At 38.4% G+C, this 25,052-nt stretch overlaps 1 protein-coding gene and 1 pseudogene across 2 annotated transcripts; both read right to left on the bottom strand.

Annotated features, from left to right (window-relative positions):
* Positions 1-23,910, bottom strand: AKR1C4 (aldo-keto reductase family 1 member C4). Of its 2 annotated transcripts, none has more exons than XM_037733003.1 (9): positions 23,761-23,910; positions 20,524-20,691; positions 15,202-15,318; positions 13,838-13,915; positions 13,279-13,401; positions 7,169-7,278; positions 6,732-6,897; positions 3,027-3,109; positions 1-614 (listed from the first exon to the last, which is right to left on the bottom strand). In XM_037733003.1, exons 1-9 carry the CDS (start codon positions 23,842-23,844, stop codon positions 464-466), a joined length of 1,080 nt encoding a protein of 359 aa, XP_037588931.1. In that variant the 5' UTR covers positions 23,845-23,910; the 3' UTR covers positions 1-463. The 2 variants fall into 2 exon arrangements, with proteins under 2 accessions (XP_037588931.1, XP_017368637.1); XM_017513148.2 differs by lacking the exon at positions 1-614 and adding an exon at positions 855-1,076.
* On the bottom strand, positions 10,547-12,509 carry LOC108292326 (annotated as a pseudogene).
* Positions 23,911-25,052: the final 1,142 nt, after the last annotated feature.

Here is a 25,052-nt window from a genome sequence, read left to right as displayed (position 1 = left end):
TTTTGATAGTTTATTAGATGTATTATTTGCAATTTTGAAATTCATTTGACAATGACATGTTATGGCTTTGGGATATTTTATATTAGTAAGTGTGCCTTTTTAAATGTATGAAATATTTCAAAAGACTGAGTAGAACAAATTAATAGTATATTTTTAGAGCCTCATAGTATTTGCTCTATATGGAGCTGATAATCAGAAGAATGTGACCAGTCAATGATGTCTTTGATGTCCTGCCTCCACCACAGCCCAGCAAGGTCACTGCTGATACTGGGCACACTTAAGAGGTCAAGGCTTGGATCTCAGCCTTAAAATAATATGGGAAGTTTCCTTTTATGCACAAGATGTAATAGACAAAAGAGCATGTGCCTGTATTTCCCAAGCAGAGATGTGCTAGACTCCCTTCTCCTAGCCTTCCCCGTATCTGACTTCTAATTACTTCTCCTGGACGGTGTCCTCCACCTCCCTAAGCATTACCCCACAGGAATGCTTCATCTGCAGGTTGCTGGAGCTCCAATTCTTGTGAAGCTAGAGGGAAGCCATGGATTGTTGGTCCTCCTGTCAGTATGGCTCGCCTTTTAGGCTCTATGTTGTGTGCTTTCTTCTTTCTAAAAGAGCTGAAGACAGACTAATTGATGAATACCTGTCACTTGCTCCTCCTCTAGAGGCCGAACATTCTACCCACTCTCACCTCAAAAATGCCTTTAAATAATTATCATCATCCACTCCCCGCCCCAAACTTACAGGCAAATCATAGTTTTTGGCCCTAATGAACTAGAAGGAAAAGAAACACACAAGTAACAGAGAAAGGAATAGGAAAAGAATCTTTAAGGAAAAATATTCCATTATTTTAAGATGATACAAATGGGTTGTCTTGGCTTTCTGGCCTATGGACATATCTGGCTAACTAAAGTTTAGTTGCCAAGCAGAAGGGATTTAACCAGAGGCGATGTTTCTAGTCACCAGCACAGAGACATCCTCTGCATCACCATCCTCAGGCAGGGCCTTCTGTAGACATCGTGCAATGCCTTCCATGTTAATATTCATCTGAAAATGGATAATCAGGGTGGCCTGCAAAACTGAAAAGAGAAATAACAGCACATAATATGAAGGAAATGACTCTATTAAAAAGGTGGTAGGGAAGTGATTTCTATGAAGCTGCCATTAGTGTGAATATGAAGAAGTTTATTTTCTGACTAGTTGTAGAATCTCTGTCTTTTATGAACATGACTTTATAATATGGGTTTTTTTTCAAAATAAGGAATTATTCAACTTATATTCTCTTGCCTGGAATTTATCACATAAACCACACAGGGTTAATTGTTCAAACATAGTCCTCCGTATCTGTCAACAGAGTAGAGAGACATTCTGATCTTTTCTGTTTCAAATTCTCAATGAAATCAGGAACTTATCCTGCATTGCTTTGAATAGAAATAAGCCAGCTACATTTCATCACAAATAAAGTTTTGAGTGTTAAATGTTATTGGTAGCAATCATACATCCTTTAAAAAATATGTTCATTACGGACTAGCTGCTTACCATATTGAAAATATTTTCTTTGATTCAGACATGTAAATTGTGATATGTGATATGGGGTTCCATATCCAAAACTCTACAATATGCTCAGGGCAGTTTTTAGGTGGAAATCACACAAAATAGAGTGATGAATAAATGATTCATCAATATTAAATAATTGATTGATGGTGAGAATTGCTGAGGCTTGCCACTCTTCCTTTCCTTTTCATGATTTCCTATTTTACTCTTTTCCTCTAATGAAAATATAAGCAATGATATCTAAAAATGTTTGAGTTCTTATGATGTGCCGCTGTGCTTATCCTTTTTAATACATTATCTTATCATGTCTATTACCTGTTAATATCTCCACTGCAAGCAGTGACATAAGTTGTTTTTCCCTCATCACATGAGTGCCTTTCTGTGAATCCTAGAAGCTTGGAGCATGTAGAAAGAGTAAGATCTTTTGTCAGCTATGTATTATCTCCAAAGATGAGGCTTTCCAACTCTTCCCTTGATGTTTTTTTGTTTTCTTTTTTTTTTGTTGTTGTTTTTTTTTTGAGACAGAGTCTTGCTCTGTTGCCCAGGCGGGAGTGCAGTGGCACAATCAGCTCACTGCAACTTCCATCTCCTGGGTTCAAGTGATTCTCCTCCCTCAGCCTCCTGAGTAGCTGGAATTACAGGTGTGTACTCCCACTCCCAGCTAGTTTTTGTATTTTTAGTAGAGACAGGGTTTCACCATTTTGGCCAGGTTGGTCTGAAACTTCTGACCTCAAGTGATCCACCTGCCTTGGCCTTCCAAAGTGTTGGGATTATAGGCGTGAGCCACAGAGCCTAGCTCTTCTTTTGATTTTTAATCTGTCTCCTCTAAAACTTCATTATAGTCTGCATTAAGATTTCCATATTGCAAAAACTCAAAGCCAAGAGTTCTATTGCCCACTAAGGGCAAACTTTCTGGAGGCAAAATGGTGTTTGGGTCATTATCAAATGTCTACAGAGAAGGAAGAAAGAAATTGAAATTATTGAAGATATTGAATTGACATGATCTAGTGAGCAATTCCATATGGAAGAGATATGAATTTCTGGCATGGACATCAATGTTGTTGGAAATTTTTATCTGATAAGGAACTGAGCAGGTTTGGAAGGATAAGCTATAAGTACAGATTTGGAAAACCATCTAATCAGGCCATATGAGCAATATCTCCAGTTTGTCCACTAGGCCATAGCAGAAATGCCAGGCCTATGTGAAAGGTGCAGACACAGCAATAATATCGATTACTCTGAAAAGTTTAATGAAGTCAGGGGAGCAGGGTCAGGTTAACCCATGCTGACCCTGGGCCCACTACCCTGTCAGAGAACAGAGCTCTGGAGTGAATCCAGAAGGAGAGTTCCAGAAAATTCCTGTCTCACCTCTCACTCTGGCCCCTGTCTCCCTGGTACTGAGGTCACTTTAAACGCTCAACTGACATTCCTTCTCTAAAAATAAACTGAGCAACCCCTTTTCCAAAGTTACTTACAAATCCAAGACAATATATCGAAAATTTCTGTTTAGGCCATCTAGAACTTTCATATCCTCTGAAGTCAACTGGAATTCAAAAACCTACCAAAGAAGAAAATTTTTATTGTTGTTAGATTGCATAGTTGTCAACTTGCAATAGCCAAATATATCAGAGAGTAGGGTGTAGAGGCAATACTTAAAATATTTGATAAGTTTCCAAAAGTTATAAAGACATCTCTAAATTCTCAAGTGATTAAAGAATATCAGGTAAAATATAAAGTAAATCCATTCCTAGATAGTATATGTTGAAACTGCACAACACTGCAGACAAAGTGAAGATCTCAACAGAAACTAGAGATGGAACAAAGTTGACCTTGTGTGCACATGATTGGTTCATGTACTTAGAAGATTCAGAAGAATCTAAAGGAAAATTTTGAAACTTATAATTTAGACAGTTTGATGGTGATACAATTTGGCTATTTGTCCTCTCCTAATCTCAGGTTGAAGTGTGATCCCCAGTGATGGAAGTGGGTCCTGATGGGAGGTGTTTGTGCCATGGGGGCATCCCTCACGAATGGCTGGGTGCCCTCCCCATGGTAATGAGTATTTGCTACATTAGTTCACATGAAACCTGGCTTAAAAATGGTTGACATTTTATCTTTTTTTCCCTCTTATTACATCTCTTGCTATTTTATATGCTTGCTCCTCTGCCACCTTCTACCATAAGTAAATGCTTCCTGAGGCCTCACCAAAACCAAATGCTGGTGCCATGTTTTTTGTACAGTCTGCAAAATGGTAAGCCAAATAAACCACCTTTCAGTATATTTTATCCAGCCTCAGGTATTTCTTTATAGCAGCGCACAATGGACTGATACAGAAAACTGGTACCAGCAGTGGCACATTGCTAAAAATGGCTGAAAATGTGGTGATGGCTTTTGAACTGGGTAATGGGCACAGTTTGGAAGTGTCAGGAGGGTTCAGAAGAAAATGAGAAGGTAAGGGATCGTTTGGAACTTGCTAGGCATTGGCTAAATGATGGTGACCAAAATGCTGATAAAAATGCGGACGATGAAGTCTAGAGCAATGAGATCTAAGATCAAAATGAGAAATTTATTAGAAACTGGAGCAAAGTTCACCCTTGTTATACTTTAGGAAAGAACCTGGCTGCATTGTGTCCACTCTAGGGGTTTGTGAAAGTCTGAACTTAAGAGTGATGACTTAGGGTAACTGGTGGAAGAAATTTCTAGGCCGGAAAACATTCAACAGGTAGCGTGGCTGCTTCTAAGAGCCTATGATCAGATATGGGAGCAAAGGAATTACCTAATGTTGAAACTTAAAGCTTCCTGAAACCTCTCCAGGATAAGATACTGGTGCTAAGCTTTTTTGTACAACCTGCAAATTGTGAGCCAAAGATACCTCTTTTCTGTATAAATTGCCCAGCATCAAGTATTCCTTTACAGCAGCACAAAACAGACTAATACAGATGGATATTGTTAGATTTCTGTTTCTACATTTGCCTCGATGACATAAACACCTTCCACTAGACCCCACTCCCATCATTGGGGATCACATTTTAACATGAGATTAGAAGACGACAAATATCCAAATTGTATCACCATCAAACTGTCTAAATAATAAGTTTCAAAATTTCCCCCTAGATTCTTCTGAATCTTCTAAGTACATGAACTAATCACGTACACATGGGTTAACTTTGTTCCATCTCTAGTTTCTGCTGAGATCCTCTCTTTGTCTGCAGAGTTGTGCAGTTTCACATCAGATACAGAAATGCTGAAATCCAACATCTGTCTGTATTTCCATCTTCAACGGACAGGTATAATGTGAAAAAAAAAAAAAAAAAACTGTTTCAACAAAATCCAAGACAGTAATTGTCCAAATACTAATAATGTCATGCTCAAAGAACACAAGTAGTTGTTTGAAAAGGATCTCAGTATTCAAATTGGAGAGAATTTAAATATCAAAAAGATGTCACTAATTGCTAACATATAATACTAAATTGCTAAATAAATTTATTGGAATACTCTAATGATACAGAGAATGAGAGAGAGAGGAAAAAAGAATAAAGATGTCATGAATTTAACAATTGATGAATCTAGGTAAGAAGCATTCATTGTATTATTCTTAGAATATCTGCATAGATTAGAAAATTATCAAAAAGGAAAAAGTTATCCAAAGACTAAAATTATAAGTTTTCTATGAATAAATCTAGGAAAACGTAAACAAATGCCTTAATAAAGAATACTATGTAACTAATTGAAGTGTGTATTAAAATATGTGAATAACTGAATATTCATATGGTCGTAAACTGGAAATTTCAATAGTCAAATAATCACTTTTCACCAAATTGTTCTGCAGTTTCAGAGCAGTTTCAGCCAGAGAACAAAAGATTAGCTCTTTTGTAGAAGTTGATAATACTGAATGTTATATAACAGAACATTCCTTAAGGACTAGCCAAGACATTATTATATAAGAGAATAAGCCAGAAAAATACTTATACTATTCTGGTAATAAGACTTTCTATTCAACATAATTTAGACAGTACGGAAAGTTAATAACTCAAAAGAGGAGAAATGTCAGAGAAGTACTTATGGACACTTTATGATGGGATGAAAAATCAAGATATGTGAGCAGATATGGATTTTTCAATAATTCTTAGGACATTTTAATATCAAGTGAAAATTATGTATATGCACATTTGCATCCTTATTTCACATATTAAAAATCAATTTGTTATCCCAATTTATGAAAGCACTTTAATGCTTTTGTAAGATATTAATAGAATATCGTATATTGCTTTACTATGTATTACTATATATGTAATATTTTACTATATAATAACATAGTAACGTATTGTCATGTTTCCAATATAGGAAAAGATACAGTATTATCAACTATAAGAAAATGTCATGAAGAATTTGAGAATTAAGAGTAGAAACTTTTGTTTATTAAATCAAACATAAAGAGAATCAAAACATGGGTATATTTTGGGAGAGGTTATTTCAACAATACATATGAATCCCTAAAGAATTAATATCCAGAATATGAATTTTGGATTAATTCTGCAGAGTGGCCTCATTGCCTTGCACACACATGAGAGAGCCCAGCCAGGAACAGAAGGACTAGACTTAGCTCAGGTGGAGCTTAGGCTAAATTTCAAACCATAGAATTGTCAGTTAAATACATAGTTTTGCATTGAACCTCTACGATGAGGGGTTTTCTTTTATAATTTTACTTAATTATGGTCTTCTACACATAGGAAAAGACAAGCATCCTAATAAAAATACCTAAAGACTTCAATAGGCACTCAAAAAAAATTCTAAGAGAATAAATATGTGAAATTTATACTGAGTTAACAAGGACATGAAAAAAAAAAAAACTGCAAAGATTTGAAGACTAGAGAACACCTAACCCAACTCCTCATTTGAGAAAATGAAGAAAAGGTGATGTCTCTAGCAGAGGGATAGAGAATAAGTTGCCACCTTTATGTTGAAACCAAAATTTCTGGTTTTGGTCCCATCCTGATTCTCTTCACCCATGCTGCCTCTCCTGTGGTAGAGAAGAAAACCCTTAGGATGTACATAAAGCATTTCTGCATATGAAATGCCTGGAAAATGGACTTAGTCCAAGGGTGTCCTGAGAAGCTTATAAGAAACACGTGTGAAGGACACAGTGCAGGAGCCCTGATGCCCACAGCCCCGCTCCTCACCTGCACGTTCTCTCTGATCCGCTGCTCATTGTAGCTCTTGGCCAGGACCACAACCCCACGCTGCAGCTGGTAGCGCAGGGCAATCAGGGCTGGGGATCGCTTGTGCTTTTTTGCCAAGGCACAAAGAACTGGGTCCTCCAAGAGAACTGGGGAGTTTAGGTCCATCCTGGAAGGAAAGCCAGAAATGCTGAAGTCTTGAGACTGGATTCAGTTTGGTAGGAGGCTCCTTAAACAGACTAAGGCATTCATTATGTACCAGATCTTCTCAAGTGAAGCCCCTGGCCAACGGTAGCAGCCTCATCTGGGATCTTGTAAGAGATGCAAATTCTCCTCTTACCCTGACTCACTAAGAGTGAATTCCAGGGGACTGAGTATGCTATAATTAAAATTTTTCATCAAAACGGTATTTCAGGTAAACTTCCTGTTGCTTTTATTACCATAGTTCAAGTCGTTGGGTTCCCAGAGCACTATAGGCAACCAGAACAATGTCTTTTGACTTGCAGAAATCCAGCAGTTTACTCTGGTTGAGATAGGGATGACATTCCACCTGCAGATGATCAAGACAGAAAAGCATCAGATAATTCAAAACAATTATGTTAATATAAAAAGATTAAAATAAGCTGAATAAATAATATGTAACATTAAATTTGAACTGAGAATATTACTGTCAAGTAATGATCTTTCTCATAAAAATAAATTTTATACTGATGTTTCCTAAAAGTATACATAGAAATGTTATTTCTGAGCACAAGCAACTCTGTGAACCAGAGCCAGGTTCTAAAAACCTCTGACCACTTGAAGTGCACATGGCCAATTCTGGACTTGGGATAGGGTAAGGTTCTAAGCTTTGAACATCAAAGTGTGCCAGAAAGTAAGAATTTCTTCAAAGATTTCTGAGGGCAGGATTAAAAGACAAAAGTAGTAGTTTTATAGGAATCTCAGTAGTAATGTTTGTATAGATTTGAACATCAGAAACCAATAATGAGTAAAATCAATTGCAAGTTATAGCAAAACAATCCATGTGTTCATAGTGTTGAGTTGTTAAAAGAGAGGGTGATCAAAAGTATTTGCCTCCACCAATGGTGATTGATATGGTTTGGCTCTGTGTCCCCACCCAAATCTCATTTTGTAGCTCTCATAATGACCACATGTTGTGGGAGGGGCCCAGTGGGAGATAATTGAATCATGGGGGCCGGTCTTTCCTGTGTTGATTTCATGATAGTGAATAAGTCTCTTGAGATCTGATGGTTTTAAAAATGGGTTTCCCTGCACAAACTCTCTCTTTGCCTGGTGCCATCCATGTAAGATGTGACTTGCTCCTCTTTGCCTTCTGCCATGATTGTGAGGCCTCTCCAGCCATGTGAAGCTGTAAGTCCTTTAAACCTCTTTTTTCCCCCCAGTCTTGCATATGTTTTTATCAGCATGTGAAAATGGACCAATATGAAACTTGGTACCAGTAGAAAGGCACGTTGCTGAAAAGATACCAAAAATGTGGACGTGACTTTGGAAATGGGTGACAGGCAGAGGCTGGAACAGTTTGGAGGGTGCAGAAGAAGACAGAAACATATGGGAAGGTTTGGAACTTCCTAGAGACTTGGTGAATGTCTTTGACAAAAATGCTGATAGTAATATGAATAATAAAGTTCAGGCTGAGGTGGTCTCAGATGGAGATGAGGAACCTGTTGTGAACTGCAGCAAAGGTGACTCTTTTTATGTTTTAGCAAAGAGGTTGGTGGCATTTTGTCCTTGCCCTAGAGATTTGTGGAACTTTGGACTTAAGAGAGATGATTTAGGGTATCTGGTTAAAGAAATTTTGACACAGCAAAGCGTTCAAGAGGTGACTTGGGTGCTGTTAAAAGCATCCAGTTTTAAAAGGGAAACAGCATAAAACTTCAGAAAATTTGCAGTCTGATGATGCAGTAAAAATTAAAAACCCATTTTCTGAGAAGAAAGTCAAGCTGACTGCAGAAATTTGCATAAGCAACAAAAAACCAAACGTTAATCACCAAGACAATGAGGAAAATGTCTTCATGGCATGTCAGATATGTTTGTGCCAGGCCCCCTCATCACAGGCCCAGAGGTGGAGGCCTAGGAGGGAAAAATAGTTGTATGGGCTGAGCCCAGGGTCTCAATCCTGTGTGCAGTTTAGGGACTTGGTGCTCTGCGTCCCAATCACTCCTGCAGAGACTACAAGGGGCAAAGGTACAGCTCAAGCTGTGCCTTCAGAGGGTTCGGAGGGTGCAAGTCCCAAGCCTTGGCAGCTTCCATGTGGTGTTGAGCCTGCAGTTACACATAAGTTAAGAATTGAGGTTTGGGAACCTCTGCCTAGATTTCAGAGGGTGTATAGAAACACCTAGATGCCCAGGCAGAAGTTTACTGCCAGGCCCAGGCTCTCATGGTGAACTTCTGCTAGGGCAATGTAGAAAGGAATTCTGGGGTCAGAGCCCCGCCATAGAATCCTTACTTGGACACCACCTAGTGGAGCTGTGAGGAGAGGGCCACCATCCTCCAGACCCCAGAATGGTAGATCCACTGACAGCTTGCACTGTGCACCTAGACAACTGCAGACATTCAATGCCAGCCCATGAAAACAGCCAAGAGGGAGGCTGTGCCCTGCAAAGCCACAGGATGGAGCTGCCCAAGAACATAGGAACCCACTTCTTACATAAGCATGGGTGTGAGTGGAGTCACATTGACTCTTGGATGTGAAACATGAGGTCAAAAGAGATCATTTTGAAGCTGTAAAATCTGGCTGCCCTGCTGCATTTTGGACTTGCATGGGGCCTGTAGCCCCTTTGTTTCACCCAATTTTTCCCACTTGTAACATCTGTATTTACCCAATGCCTATACTCTTGTTGTATCTAGGAAGTAACTAACTTGCTTTTGAGTTTAGAGGCTCATAGGTGGAAGGGACTTCTCTTGTCTCAGATGAGACTTTGGACTGTGGATTTTTGAGCTAATGCTGAAAGGAGTTAAGACTTTGGAGGACTGTTGGGAATGCATGATTGGTTTTGAATTGTGAGGACATGAGATTTGGGAGGTCCAGGGGTTGCATGATATGGTTTGGCTATGTGTCCTCACCCAAATCTTATCTTGTAGCTCCCATAATTCCCATGTGTTGTGGGAAGGACCTAGTGGGAGACAATTAAGTCATGGGGAGGATCTTTCCCATGCTATTCTTGAGATAGTGAGTAAGTCTCATGAGATACGCTGGTTTTATGAAGAGGAGTTTTCCTGCACAGGTTCTCTTTCTTTGCCTCATACCATCTATGTAAGACATGACTTGCTCCTCCTTGCTTTCTACCATGATTGTGAGACCTCCCCAGCTGTATGGAACTATAAGTCCATTAAACCTCTTTTTCATCCCAGTCTTGGGTATGTCTTTATCAGCAGCATGAAAATGTACTAATACAGTGATTATTACAGTAATTTCTTTTCTGGGACATGAATAATTAAAGGGGAAGAGTTAAGCTTTTAGCATGTTTGGAGTAATTGAGTAATTGTTTCTCCTCTTGGTGAAAAAATTTTTTTTCATAATAAAATGTAAAGTCAGAATAGTAAAACCTATAAAGTTGAAAGTAATTACTTTAAAGCTACATGGAAAGAACAAATACAATAATAATAATACAATACAAAAATCTGAAACATCATTGATGTATACTCAATTACTATGTGGAAATTTGTAATGGAATATAATTTTCCCTCTTGATAATTATTACCCAGCAGATTACTAGTAACTGCAAAAGGGAAAACACATGTCTATGAAAATTAGATCTGGCTGTCCTTTGCTTAATCAAGTGATCAAAATTAGCATCACTAATTGTGGGGCAATTTGTCATTTCATGCTGTTGGGAATACTGTGGTATAATTTCAGGGATACAGCAAGGTAGAGACAGCTTCTCACAAAAAATGTTTAACTTTGATGATATAAAGCATTCAAGTATAACTTCTAATCTACAGAAACTTGCCTTTTAAAAACTTGGAACAACAAGTTAACTGATCAAAGTACAACAAGCTGAAAGTCACAATTGGATTTGTGTGTGTGTGTGATATACCTTTTATTTATTTACTCTTATTTAACATTTCCCATTGTTTTAGAATTTTCTTTGTAGAGGTCATATCTTTTATTAGGTATAATTTCAGGTACTTAATATCTTTTTATATTGATGGTATCTTTAAATTTTTTCATCTTCTGTTTCTGGTTAAAATATAAGAAGTATAACAGACCTTTCAATAAAACCATGGGAAATCTGAATACGCATGGGTTAGTCAATGAGATGAGGGCATTATTGTAATTTCCTTATATACAATAATTGTACTGTTACTGGGAGAATATCTTCATCTCTATGCCACACTTCGAAAGGTCTGTAGAGTTAAATTGTGACCATTGCAATATACTTTGAAGAGATTCAACAAATACTACTTGTATTGATGCAGATATACTCACATATATACATGCCCATATATTTGCCAGGTTGGCAAAGTCAATAATTTTGGATACAGATGGTAACGTGCAGATGTCCTGAATTATCCCTTCAAATTTCTCTAAAATTTGAAAATTGTTATATTGAAAAAGAGTAAAACTAATATTAAAACCACATTAAATCCTTAACTTTTTAATTGAAATCATTTTATATTGTTATATTACCAAATACATAAATTTTAAATACTGCATGTTTCAACAGAACCATACACAGAATAGATGCGTCTAAACAGTTGAATTGATGACAGAAGGCAAAGAGGAGCATCAGAATAAGATGTGGGCCGTCACAAGGTGAGCTCAATATTCTGCTAAATTTTCCTCAGTGTTGATTTCATCCACCATAACTAGTTATCTCCATAAACAGGTAACTTTCTTTTTTTCACTCTTTAAAGTTTTATTTCACTAACTTTGCATCAAATTTTCACAATTATGTTTGTTCTGGTTAATTTACTATACTTGCTTGACTTCCCAAAATGACAGTACCAAAATATTTGGGGGCTAGGGAGAAGAGACCACTTGAAGCATCACTGCGTTTACTCATCTTCCACAAAGCCACAGAGTTGGGCGTCTGATTGTTCAATGAAATGAAGCTTTGACAGCACCCAGGGGGGCACACTGAAAAACTAAGCTGTAGACAGTCATGCATTTGTCAAGACCAGAGAAAATCTATTTCACATATACAGAAAAGGTATTGTATTCATCTTTTCTTTTTCTATTACTGCAGCATTTTTCTTCTTTTAATTATCACATCAGGGAGTTTCTCAATTCCTTCCTTAGTTCATGTCCTATGATTGCACAGATAGGCTGCAAATGCCAAGGAGTTGGCGAGCTCAGTTCAACCATTGCTAACAATTTCTCAGTTTCTGAGAGAGACAAGTTCCTCAAGTCTAGTTTCTTAGCACCCATATGTACAGGGATATTTTTATTTTCTTATATGCTAGTTATTTTGTAAAGTTCAGTTTTGACTTCTTCCATTCTTGCCACATCAACAGAGTCCACGGTAAGCACAAAGCCATCTGTGCATCTGGTATATGGCTTCTACAGCGTCCCTCATTTCTCCTGACCACCTCTATCCCAGGAGCGGAAAGTGACTGTCTTAGAATTTTCCAAGGTTATCTTCATTTTCTCAGTGTTAGTTCGTTTGGTAGGTACGGTATTTACAAGTGTATTGAATTGCAGCCTGTATAAGACAGCTGCTCTTCCATCACAGTCCAAACATGAAATAACAATGTGGAGGACTGACATGAGGGCAGGCTGGCCAGGACAGTACTTTAGTCAGTTAGTCCACCCCCCATTTCCAGCTGCAAATAAGACCAAATTGAAATGCTTTCTTTTTTTGTGCTTTAGAACTTCTCTTCCTAGGTGGTCCAGCTATAAGACTCTCCTGTTGGAGTCTGGGTCTAAATGAGACAGCAGTGGCAGGCTTTACTACACAAGGCAGGGGTGGGGGTAGCACCCCATGTCCTTTCAGCTTCTTTCTCCAAGGAACCCTCATAAACAGGTGACTTCCTGTCTTTAATCTGGATGACTTTCATTGTTTCCAGTTACTTTTTACTACCTGCTCAAGAACTGTGAAAACGGTGATATCAACAAAAAGCGTTCAGACATCTAAATCCCATTTAAATCCATAGGATCTTCCTTCTTTTATTCTCTCTCTCCTGATTTACTGCTCATCCCATGTTTTCATGGCCTTTATGATTATACACAGTTTGCTCCAAATCATCTTGACCCATCCACTCTCCAGTGGTCTTTCGTAACTTAGAGATAAGTCCGTCCACCTTCTCCCTGAGTTCTGATTAACCATTTCAGTCAGTCCTTCTTGATGAAATTTACCTCCAGCAAAAATATTAAATACAATTCAGCATAAAGTTCTCTGTACCTTTTTCCACTAAGTCTTCTCCAAGGAGAGGCACAATTAAGGGTCTTCCATGTTCTTCTACACAAAGTCTTTCTTTTTTAAATCTTCCGTTTCACAAAGGTAAGTAGAACAGCACAAATGGAAGCCAGGCAGCAGGACAGGAAGATGGGCATTGAGAAGAGAAAGAAGAGGCTGAGGGCGCTCACCTGGTTGCAGACGGGCTTGTACCTGAGCCCTGGCTTGTTGAGGATCATCTCCAGCTGCCTGCGGTTGAAGTTGGACACCCCGATGGACTTGGCCAATCCTGCGTCCTTACACTTCTCCATGGCCTGGGGAGAAAGCAGTTGTGAGAAATTATTTGTGCACATGGCTGCAGATTATGATAAATGCAAGACAGAACTGTTAACAACTGTTAAGAGATGACAATGAAAATTGCACTGATTCTCAGGAGAAAAATTACAACAGATAACAGAAAAGAATGGTGACAGCAAGAGGAAGAATTTCTGTGTCCTCTTTAGGAAACTGGAGAGATAAATGCACATGGAGGATGGGGAATACCCGTCTTCCTTGTCCCCAATTGATCTTCATTTCTCTCTATTCTTTTTCAGTCATGTGTTCTTCCCTATCACTCAGCAAAACCTCCTTTGTCAAGCTCCTTAGTTTCTAGATCCAGTGGTGCATATTCCATTCTCACACATGGAAGCTGGGAAACAGGTTGACCCCTTCTTGTCTTCCTTTTCTGTGCTCTCTCCTCCAAGCACTCACCTCCCATGTGGCACAGAGATCCACTGTGTCGAATATTACTTTTCCATTTTCATCTTTTGGTATTAGGTCCTCACCTGGCTGAAGTAGAAATAGGCATTTTAATTATGTCACAATTTAACTTCTCCAGCCATAGGCATGCTCCCAGGTACATTTTAGGATAATACTCCACCATGAGATAGGTGCTGCAATGTTCTAGAAAATGATATGAGCAAAATGTTTCACACATGGAATTTTAAGGAATGTCTTCCCTTAATCTCCTACTTCTATTATATGTATTAATACATAACCATTTTACAGGTTTTAATGGGGTTTCACGGTCAACTTTTGTTACTTTTGTCTGTTCCCATAATTTTCTCTGGGGAAATGCCTCTCTTTGACTGAAAAAGCCCTTCATATCCAGCAATAAGGGACTGTACTCTTGATCCAGGTGATACAATAACAGCTTCTTATCCCCGTGAAGACTTGATAGTCCATGGGCAGGATCATAAACTAAACATGGTCAAATGAAGTTCTTTTCAATATTAATTTGAAAGTTGTAAGACCGAGGGAGGCTCTCTTATGTTAATGACCACGAACTTGGAGCTGCCTCAAAGCTACCATTGCCACCAATGAAAAAGATTGGGACAAAAATCCAGAAAACCTCTTGGAGTGCATAGATAATTACGGAGAGAAGGTCACATTTTTAGAGTCCATGTCAAATCTTTAAATGTATACATGGCAGTGACTACCCATTTGCATCATGCAATACACTTTTAAATAAACTAGCCTGAGTTTTTTTTTATATACATTTGAATTAAAAGTTATGCACAATACAGAAATTCATGGCTAAGCAAAGCTACAAACTCCATTGTAAAAGAAACTTCAGTGAAAAAGGCAAGGATTATCAGGTCCCATTATGGTTTCCTTTTTAAGACTTATCCAGAGTGAATTCTACCAAATCTGTTTAAGCTTAAAACAGGGATAGATGATTGAAACTCACTGTGCATTACCTGTGCAGCAGTTTTTTTTTGGGGGGGGGGGGGAGAGGCACCACAGCTACATGAATTTCTGCAACTGTGCACATCCCAAGAGATGGATTCAGGAACCTTAATTAAGACAGGACCTTGAAGGTGGCTATTTTTATTTTCTCGAGTTTTTGAGGCAGAGGCTTTGAGGTTGATGTATTTTCTTCTGTTGTCATCATACATTAGAGAAGGAAGTTTTCACTATTTATTCAATAAAACATGGGTTGGGCATTATACATAGGATTCTTCTCCCATGTAATAATACCTACACCCTCCTAAGAAGAAGCTTCATTCAACCATCATCGTAAAGGATGGTCATGCTGACAACAGAAAAGAGATTTGATCCCACAAATTGCCTACCTTGAGAGCCACTGGGAAATGAATAAGATAAAGGTCAACATAGTCCAACTGAAGTTTTTTCAGCGAGCTTTCCAAGGCTGATTGGACCAACTCTGGTCGAAGGAAAGTGCACCAAAGCTGCAGAGTAAAAGAAAAGACTTGTGTTGACTAAAAACATGAGCTAATTGTATTAGTTTGCTCCACCTAATATTTAGACATTTTTCACCAGTCCACACTAATGACCCCTGGGAAAAAAAAATTCCCTTTGTGTGTTTTCTTCTGATATGACCTACCCATACGAATGCGATTATATATTGCATACATAGTTAGTACACCTGCAGAACAATGGAATTAAACTTTTCAATAGGTAAAAATTGATATCAAGAAATAATTATTCTAATTATCTGAATTGTGTTTGAGAGAATTTATAAAGCATTTGAACAGTCTAATTTTCTCATCCATTGAACCCAATGGATAAGAATAAGTATTCCTGTTGTTTAGAAAGTGGAGAGCAAAAGGTTTTTAACATGCTGACATGTGTTGAACACCATTCAAGACACTTTTGTTATCTGTTGTTTAATATTCATAGGGCTCTCTTACATTGCATCTCCCCTCCTCCTACACTCTTTGATGAAAAAGACAATTGAGATTAAGAATAATAAGATATTGAAGAAAGTTATTCCAGACATAAGAAAAGCTAAATATGATTATAGGTCTCTATGAGTCTGTAGTCTATGTTAAACCATCCTGATCTGTTTTTTCCCCCCAAGATTGTGAATTGGAGGCAGTGTTAGCATGTCTCTCCCATGGAAAGACAGAATAGTGTGTAGAGATTCACACTGCACGCTTTTTTCCAAGAAGCAATGCAGGAACTTAATAGGAAAACTAAAAGAATTCACAGACCCTTTGAAAGAAGTGGCGGGCTGCAGCTTACGCTGTGAGACAGATGAAAAATTGTAAGTGCCCAGAGTGAGAGAAGGGAAGGAACTGCCTCCAGAATCCCTTTCCCACCAGGGAATCTGAAAATCCAGGCCATTGGGAAGGCCTTAACCCTACCCAGACCCAGAACTGATTTAGGGAGATGTGAGAAATAAAGTAGAAGAAGCAGCAGTGGCAAGTGCCACAAAGGCATTCCCAATGTCCAGCATGGACTAAAGGAAGCCATTTCTCAGTTTATCTCACAAGGAATATCAGGGAAGTCAGCCAACCTGAACTGGGGAGTTCAGGCAGGTGTCACAGATTGGAAGAAGCTTCTAACTGAATTTCATGATATTAATATTATCCTGAGTGGGGATGAACTTCTTTTCCAGAACCCTGGGGGAAAGCAGGAAGTGTGCTGCAGACAAATGCAGAAGTCTGCCACTTGGCCTTGCAGGTGGATGCGGAGGGGCATAGCTTGAAAACCAAAGTTGCTATCTCCATAGGAAAAGCTTATGGCCATGGCAACTCTGAGTTCTGAACATGGGCTGCTTGGAACTTAGTCCAGTGCTCTTGGCAGAGCACCATGGGACTGAGAGCTGCCTTGACAACTCCATGCGATCTTGGTGAGGCTTACTGCCACCGTCTGCTCCCCACTCCCTGTGTGAATGCTTCTCTGCAGCAGAGGCAGTTATAGTTCCCTTTGGAACATTACCCCAGTGGTCTGAGAACCATCCCCTGACCCTCACAGCAGTGGTGGCTAGCCTCACTCCAGAAGAGTCAGAGTACATACCTGCCTAACCCTGACCAAACCTGGTTGTCCACCTCCACTCACCCTGGTAGCTTAACACACAAAAAATAAATTTTTGGAAAATATGGCCCTGTCCATCACCTGAGAAACCAGAATACCTCCCCAGGGGAACATAGGCAAGCTCAATTCTCACTGCTACTACCACAGCTGGTACTCTTTTGCAACTGCCATCTCTTGGCTGGAGGCCAACCAACACAGTCTATCACAGAATATCTAGGTAGAATAACACTGCATCCTGGTAGGAGAAAGCTTGTGCACGATTTCAGCTACCATCATTGCCTGCAACTCTGAAAGGAACCCTTAAAACTCTGAAAATACATGGAAATTAAGTAATCTGCTCGTAAATGTTTTTGGGTTAAAAATAAAATCAAAATGACAAGTAATATCTTGAAATATATGATAATAGTGACAGACTTATCAAAACCTCTGGGATACAGAAAAAGCAATTCTAACATTAAATGCCTACATCAAGAAGTCTGAAAGCACAAATTGATCACCTAATGTCACACTATGAACTAGAGAAACGGGAAGGAACTAAACCAAAAGCTAGCAGAAGGATGGGAATAACGAAGATCAGAGCAGAACTAAATGAATTGCAATTAAAAAATCACAAAAGATCAATGAAACTAAAAGCTGGTTCTTTGAAAAGATCAACAAAACTGAGACCATTAGTGAGATTAACTAAGAAAGGAAGACAGAAGTTCCAAATAAGATCAATTAGAAATGAAACTGGGCACATTACAAACAATACCAGAGAAATTTAAAAAAAATCATTCAAGACAATTAAGAACACCTTTATGTGCACAAACAAGAAAATCTGGAGTAAGTGGATAAATTCCTGGAAACATACAACCCTCCTAGATTAAATCAGGAGGAAATAGAAACCCTGAACAGACCAATAACAAGCAGCAAGATTGAATCGGCAATAAAAAATTGTCAACAAAAAAAGTCCAGATTCAGATGAATCCACAGCTGAATTCTAACAGACAGTCAAAGAAGAATTGGTACCAATCCTACTGAAACTATTCAAAAAGATAGAGAAAGAGGAAATCCTGCCTAAATTATTTTATGAAGCCAATATCATTCTAATACCAAAACCAGGAAAGGACATAACCAAAAACAAAACAACAAACAAACAAACAAAATAACTGTAGACCAATCGCCCCCATGAACATAGATGCAAAAATCCTCAAGAATATACCAGCTAACTGACTCTATCAGCACCTCAAAAAGATAATACATCGTGATCAAGTGGTTTTCTTCCCATGGGTGCAGGGATGCTATGACATACACAAGCCAACAAATATGATATATCGCAAAAAGAGGATTAAAAACAACCATATGATCATCTCAATAGATGGCAAAAAGCAATTAATAAAATCCAGCATCCCTTTATAGTAAAAACCCTCAAACAAAGTAGGCATAAAAACCATATATAACAAACCCATAGCCAACATCATACTGTGTGGAGAAAAGTTGAAAGCATTCCCTTGAGAACTGGAACAAGAAAAGGATGTCCAATTTTTACCACTTCTATTAAACATAGTACTGGAAGTTTTTGCCAGAGTAATCAGGCAAGGAAAAAAAAAAGGGCAACCAAATTGGGAAAGAGTAAGCCAAAGTATTGCTGTTTGCCAATAATATGATCATATACCTATAAACTCCTAGAGATTCATCCAAAAGGCTCCTCTATCTGACAAATTTAATAAAGTCTCAGGTTACAAAATCAATTTACAGAAATTAATAGCATAGCTATTCAACAACAACCATGCTGAGAATCAGATTAAGAACTCAAGCCATTTACAACAGCTGCAGATAAAATCCCTAGGGATAAGCTTAACCAAAGATATGAAAGATCTCTACAAAACAAACAAAACAAAAAACCACTGCTAAAAGAAATGATACATAACACAAACAAATGGAAACACATCTCATGCTTATGGATAGAAAGAATCAATAGTATAAAAATGGCCATATTCTAAATTTATGTGGAACCACAAAAGGGCCTCAATAGCCAAAGCAATACTAAGCAAAAAGAAGAAATCTGGAGGCATTATAGTACCAGACTTCAAATTATACTACAAGGCAATCGTTACAAAAACAACATGATACTGGTATAAAAATGGGCACTTAGATCAATGAAACAGAACAGAAAACCCAGAAATTAGGCCAAATACTAATCTTTGTTTGCAAAGCAAATAAAAACATAAATCAGGGAAAAGAACCCTATTCAATAAATGGTGCTGGGACAACTGTTAAGTCACATGTAGAAGAATAAAACTGAATGCCATCTCTCACCTTATACAAAAACCAACTCAAGATGGAGCAAAGACTTAAGTCTAAGTCTTGAAACCATAAAAATTCTAGAAGATAACACTGGAAAAACTCTTCTTTACATTGACCTGTACGTTGGCCTCAGCAAAGAATGTCTCTAAGACTCCCAAAAGCAAATGCACAAAAAAGCCAAAATAAATACATGGGACCTAATTAAACTAAAAAGATTCTGTGCTGCAAAAGAAATAATTATGAGGGTAAACAGACAACCTACAGAATGGGAGAAAATTTTTGCAAACTATGCATCCAGCAAAGGGATGGAGGAAAGAGCAAGGGAAAGGAATGGAGAATATTAGCAGCTGCCAGGCACTGCACGGTGCACATCCCAGGCACTTCCCATGTAATCCTCATCATACTACGAAGCAGGGAATATTCCACGTTACACATGAGGAAACTGAGGCTTAGAGGTTGACCGATTTCCCCAAGGTCATTGGCATACCAATGGAAGGAACTATCTCCTGTTTTTTTTTTTTTAAGGAAAAGAAAAAAGAAAAAAAGAATAAAGGAGAGGAAGAAAGAAGAAAAGGAAGAGGGAGAGAGAACAGGAGTGTTGCTTATTTGCCCAGCTAGAATGCAGTCTAAAACTGGGTATTGAAAACCTCTTTTATGCCAATAATTGTGCTTAATAATGGAGACAGGAAAAAATGAGGGAAGAAAATAACAAACAAGCAGCCAACCAATATTTCATTTAAACCTGTGAGTAGGTGTGATGTGGTACTGATGAGAGTGTATATTTTGTGTATTTGAAGTGGAGAGTTCTATAAATGTTTATTAAGTTTACTTGTTCCGGATCTGAGTTCAAGTCCTGGATATCCTTGTTAATTTTCTGTCTCGTTGATCTGTCTAATATTGATGTTGAAGTCTCCCACTATTATTGTGTGGGAGTCTAAGTCTCTTTATAAGTCTTATGTATCTGGGTGTTCCTGTATTGGGTGCATATATATTTAGGATTGCTAGCTCTTCTTGTTACATTGATCCTTTTACCATTATGTAATGTCCTTCTTTGCCTCTTTTGATCTTTGTTGCTTTAAAGTCTAATTTATCAGAGGCGAGAATTGCAACTTGAAGTGACTTTCAAGTAATAAATTTGAACATAACAATGATGAGAAAGACGTCATCATTCTCTGCCTTTTATTTTAGTTTTAATACATGAATATGTGCGAATAAATTGGAACTAATAAGCACAGTTCATCCACAACTACTGAACCAGTTACAGAACTGTCACCTCCACAGAATCACATTAAGTATATGTGCATTCATGCTCATCATAGGCACAGTACCTTTGAAGTGTAGAATATGTCTTCTCTCTTCACACTGCCATCTGCAATCTTGCTTCTAATGGCCAGTCCAACTTGCTCCTCATTATTGTATAAATGAGCAGAATCTATATGGCGGAACCCAGCTTCTATTGCTAATTTGACAACCTCCATAGCTCTATTCCTTGGAACCTTAAGAAGAAACAAAAAGTAGTATTTGGTGATTAATGTACTTGAGAGGTAGTGAAATGGGAAAAGTTTCCTTGTTCTCCTCACAGGGTGTGCAAGGGCATGTGCCTCACTTCTTCAGTGCCCCACTACTCACACCTCTAGGGGAGCATACAGATGGGCAGGTTGTGACAATGTCTAGGGGTGGATGTTTATAGCCCCTGAAGCCCCAGTGGGCGTGTGTTACAGGGTGCTCTTTTAGCTTTGCCATCTACAGGCTTGTGTTAACCAGATCAATTAGACCCTCTACCTTGTCGCAAGGACAGAGGGCTTTCCGTATCCTGGGTTCTAGCCTTGGTGTCTGAAAAGAAACAGATCACACCTGGTCTTGGAGAATGAGTGCAAGGTTTTATTGAGTGGAGGTAAGTTGGGGAAGTCAGAAGGGAATGGAGTGGGAACGTTTTCCCCTGGAGTCGGGCTGCTCAGCAGCCTGGGCTGTCTTCTGACTGCTCCAGCCAAACTCAGTGCCATTCTGCTTCTGCCAGTATGTGGCCTGCTGGCGTGCTGGTACCTTTCAATGCGTTTCTCTAGATATCTAGCCACCTGTACGTTCCTCCGCTGATGTGCTTCTCTCCACATCCAGCTGCCTGTGTGTTCCTCTGCCTATGTGCTTCTCTCAAAGTCCAGCTGCTTCTGTCTCTGCCTTGGTAGGATCTCGGGTTTTTATAGGCACGGGATGGGGACATGGCAGGCCAGGGTGGTCTTGGGAAATGCAACATTTGGGCAGGAAAATAAAAATTCCTGTCCTCATCTAGGTCTGTACAGGTGGACCCTAGCCAGGGACTATGGCCTCCTCTACCCAGCACTTCCCTTCCCTGCTTCTGTATCATTTAAAGGAACCACGCTCTTCCTTTTCCAGCATTTCTGTATCAGTAGTTCAGACACCAGCAACAGCCTTCACAAACATCACGTTATCCTTGTGTCTTGAGTTAGTTCTATATGTGGGGTTATAAACCCATCCCAATTTGCTTTAGTCTTTCCTGGTTAATAATAAAGGCTGGGTATCTCTGGAACTCTTCAGTCCCGGGCAGTTACTGGTTAATCACTAGCATTAGTGATTAGTTGAGTTTCCCAACAACAACCTCAGATGTAGTCATTTGTTGGAAAAATTAACAAGATTCAACTTATAAATATAGTTATTTTTATTATTATTTGAGACAGAGTCTCACTCTGTCACTCAGGCTGGTATAAAGTGGCATGATCTTGGCTCACTATAATGGGATTACAGGCATGAGTGACTCCATGCACACTCCTAATTATTTTTATTATAGTGAAATGAACACATGGAAAAAGGCACATGGAAGAAACTATGGAAAGAATACAGTGTAAGTTCCTATGATTCGTCTTTCAATGATATTGCAGGAAACACACTACTTCCTCCAGGATCACATTTTGACAACATAGGGGAAATGTCTACAAGGGATGCTATTGGGGACTCAATCCCCAAGATTTTAACTGGGTGCTGGTTACATTGACCCAGTCTGTATAGCACACACCAAACTTCCAGTCTTGTAAAGAAAGCAGGTATATAGAAACCCCACACTTTGTACAAGTAGTTAATTATAGACACCACCCTTATCAGTTACGAAAGGATGAGAAATTCAACTTCTCAGATACCAGCCAGGCTCCAACTTTGAAAACATCTGCATCTATGGGTGACACTCTATAGCGCTGACTCTTTCTACACAGCCATTAGCCATTCTGTGTGCATGACAGAACTAAGCACAAGGAGTAAAGACACATACTCCAAGTATGTAGACTTATACATAAGAAATTAACTGCAAGCTGTAAGGGAATAGTAAAGTATGCTTTAGTCTTAAAAAATAAGGCCAACTTTTTTAGGAAAGATATAATTTCAGTGAAATTTAAAATTATTGACTTATCTACCAAATTTGGATAAAGATTTGAAAGGTATCTTTTTTAAACAACAAAGCCATACATAGAACAATTTTCTATTTTAATATGAGTATTTCAGAAGCTCTCTATTTCCAGTAATATTAAAAAGAACCAGATGTCAGGTCTCACTGCCTTCCTCTGATACCAGCCCTGATCTCTTTGCTGTGCAGGCACTCAAGTTTACCAAGGCTGGAGCTTCAGTGCTGTGGTTTCCTTACTTCCTCTTCATGACAATTGCATTACAAAGTAAACTGCTAGTGTTGATGGTCTTCAAGATGTCTCTCTGTAAATTCTTACAATGTACAGTTGAGAAAAGTAAGACAAATTTTATGTGACTAGTCCCTATTCACATACTTAGTAGCCTTGGAATACAAGTTTTCTTCCTGTGGAGAAATAGTTCAGTCTAGAAAATAAAGTCTCCATTTTGCCTGCTTTCATGTCAGAGGACCACCCCTATCATTTTTATGCAAATCTGATGCATGTTAACATGGACCAAAAATTCAAAATTTCTCTTGTGAGGTTCTCGTTTTTTCTTAAAATAAGGTTATTTATCCTGTTACATAATTTTCCTAGTGGTGAGAGATGTACAGGGTATTGTAGTAAGTCCAGGACGGGTATTACTGTGTCATGCTCAAGGCTAAGCGGCAGCTCTGCAATTCTCTCCAGACAGTTTTCATGCACCCCATCTTTAGGCACTGTTGCCACAAAGGTTTCTTTTGATCATGTCTAGTGGAAGAATAAAACATTTATTCAATTTTAGAAATTAATGAAGAAGCCATTTTCACTGCGGTCATCTCCTAGAAAGGGAATTGCCAGTCAGCGTCCTTCACTGTTGAGTTCTGTATATTCTGCCAAGTTGGGCAATACACAGAAACAGAAGAAAAAAAGGACAGAAACAGAAGAAAAAAAACAGTGTACAAAATAAAAATAAGCAGTAAATTACCATATGACAGACGTGAATGCAAAACAAACATTGACTACCTTTTCTCTTTGAACATAGAATAGCTCTAGCCTAGTAAAACAGAGCACATAAGTCACGCAGAGTAACAGAAACACAAAGCTGAACAACTCAGATCATCGTCCACTTATTCTAGCTTTGCTCTTTTAAATGCTCAACACTGAAAATGTGATTGTTACCTCTGGAGGTGCATAGGTACCAAATCCCAATACAGGCATGAAGTTACCATCATTTAGCTTCACACGCTGACATGTGGGATCCATTGCATGTCACTGCTTTCGTTAAGCAGACCTGTTTCCTTCTTCAACATCTGGTATTTATATTCACAGGTTATATAAACAATAGGCACAGGTTATATAAACACGGGCTTATGCTGATGGGTTATATAAGTATGGGTTATAAAAACAATGATTGATCTACCAAATTTAAATAAATATTTGAAAGGTGTATTTTTTAAATGACAAATCCATAAATGAAACAATTTTCTATTGTAATGTAAGTATTTCAGAAGTTTTCTTTTTCCAATGAAATTAAAAGGAACTAGATGCCAGGTGTCAGGTCTCACTGTCTTCCCCTGACACCAGCCTTGACCTTTTCTTTGCTGTGCAAGCACTCAAGGTTGACCAAGGCTAGAGCTTCAGTGCTGTGCTTTTCCTCACTTCCCCTTCATGCCAATTTGCATTACAAAGTGAACCGCTCCTGCTGGGGGTCTTCAAGGTGTTTCTCTGTAACCCTTACAATGTATAGTTGAGCAAGTTGAGACACAAATTTTATGTGACTAGTCCTTATTAACACACTTAGTCTTGGAATACAAGTTTTCTTTCAGTGTAGCAATAGTTCAGTCTAGGAAATCAAGTCTTCATTTTGCCCACTTCCATGTCGGAGGACCACCCCTATCATTTTTATACAAATCTGATGCATATTAACACAAACCAAATGCTGCAGTGGTCACTGTCTGGGGCTGATCAATGTCATGTAGAAGGTAACAAGTGACAGTGCATTACACAGGCTGTGAAGAAAATTGAATCCGGTTCACTTGTTTCTTATCAAAGAGAATTTTTAAGTACATTATTATATAGTCAAAATGAGCTATTATTTCCAAAGTAAAATTTTCTATTCAGGATATATCTAAATATCTATCTAATAAACTCATCCAACAGATTTGTAGAATGATTAGTGATCATATGTTATAGTATAAAATACTTACGGCTATAAATCTCGTTTTTGTTCATGCCATGATGATATCCCATCTTTATCTTGTGTCATTTGAAATAATCAACCATCTTACATCTTTCTCTCACACAGGCAGTATTCAAAAGAATGACTAGTGAGCGTTTTTTTAAATGGTGACCCTTAATGAAGAAATTAAACAAAACCAAAGAAAATTTCTCTTTTTACTTTTCTGTCAGAAAATTAATTTTGTTTCTTCTTTCTTTTAATTATAGTAGGAATATTCATTCCAAATAAAGGT

This window comes from Cebus imitator, unplaced genomic scaffold, assembly GCF_001604975.1.
Source record: "Cebus imitator isolate Cc_AM_T3 unplaced genomic scaffold, Cebus_imitator-1.0 Scaffold487, whole genome shotgun sequence".
Lineage (NCBI taxonomy): Eukaryota > Metazoa > Chordata > Mammalia > Primates > Cebidae > Cebus > Cebus imitator.
This window is presented reverse-complemented; position numbering and strand designations above follow the sequence as displayed.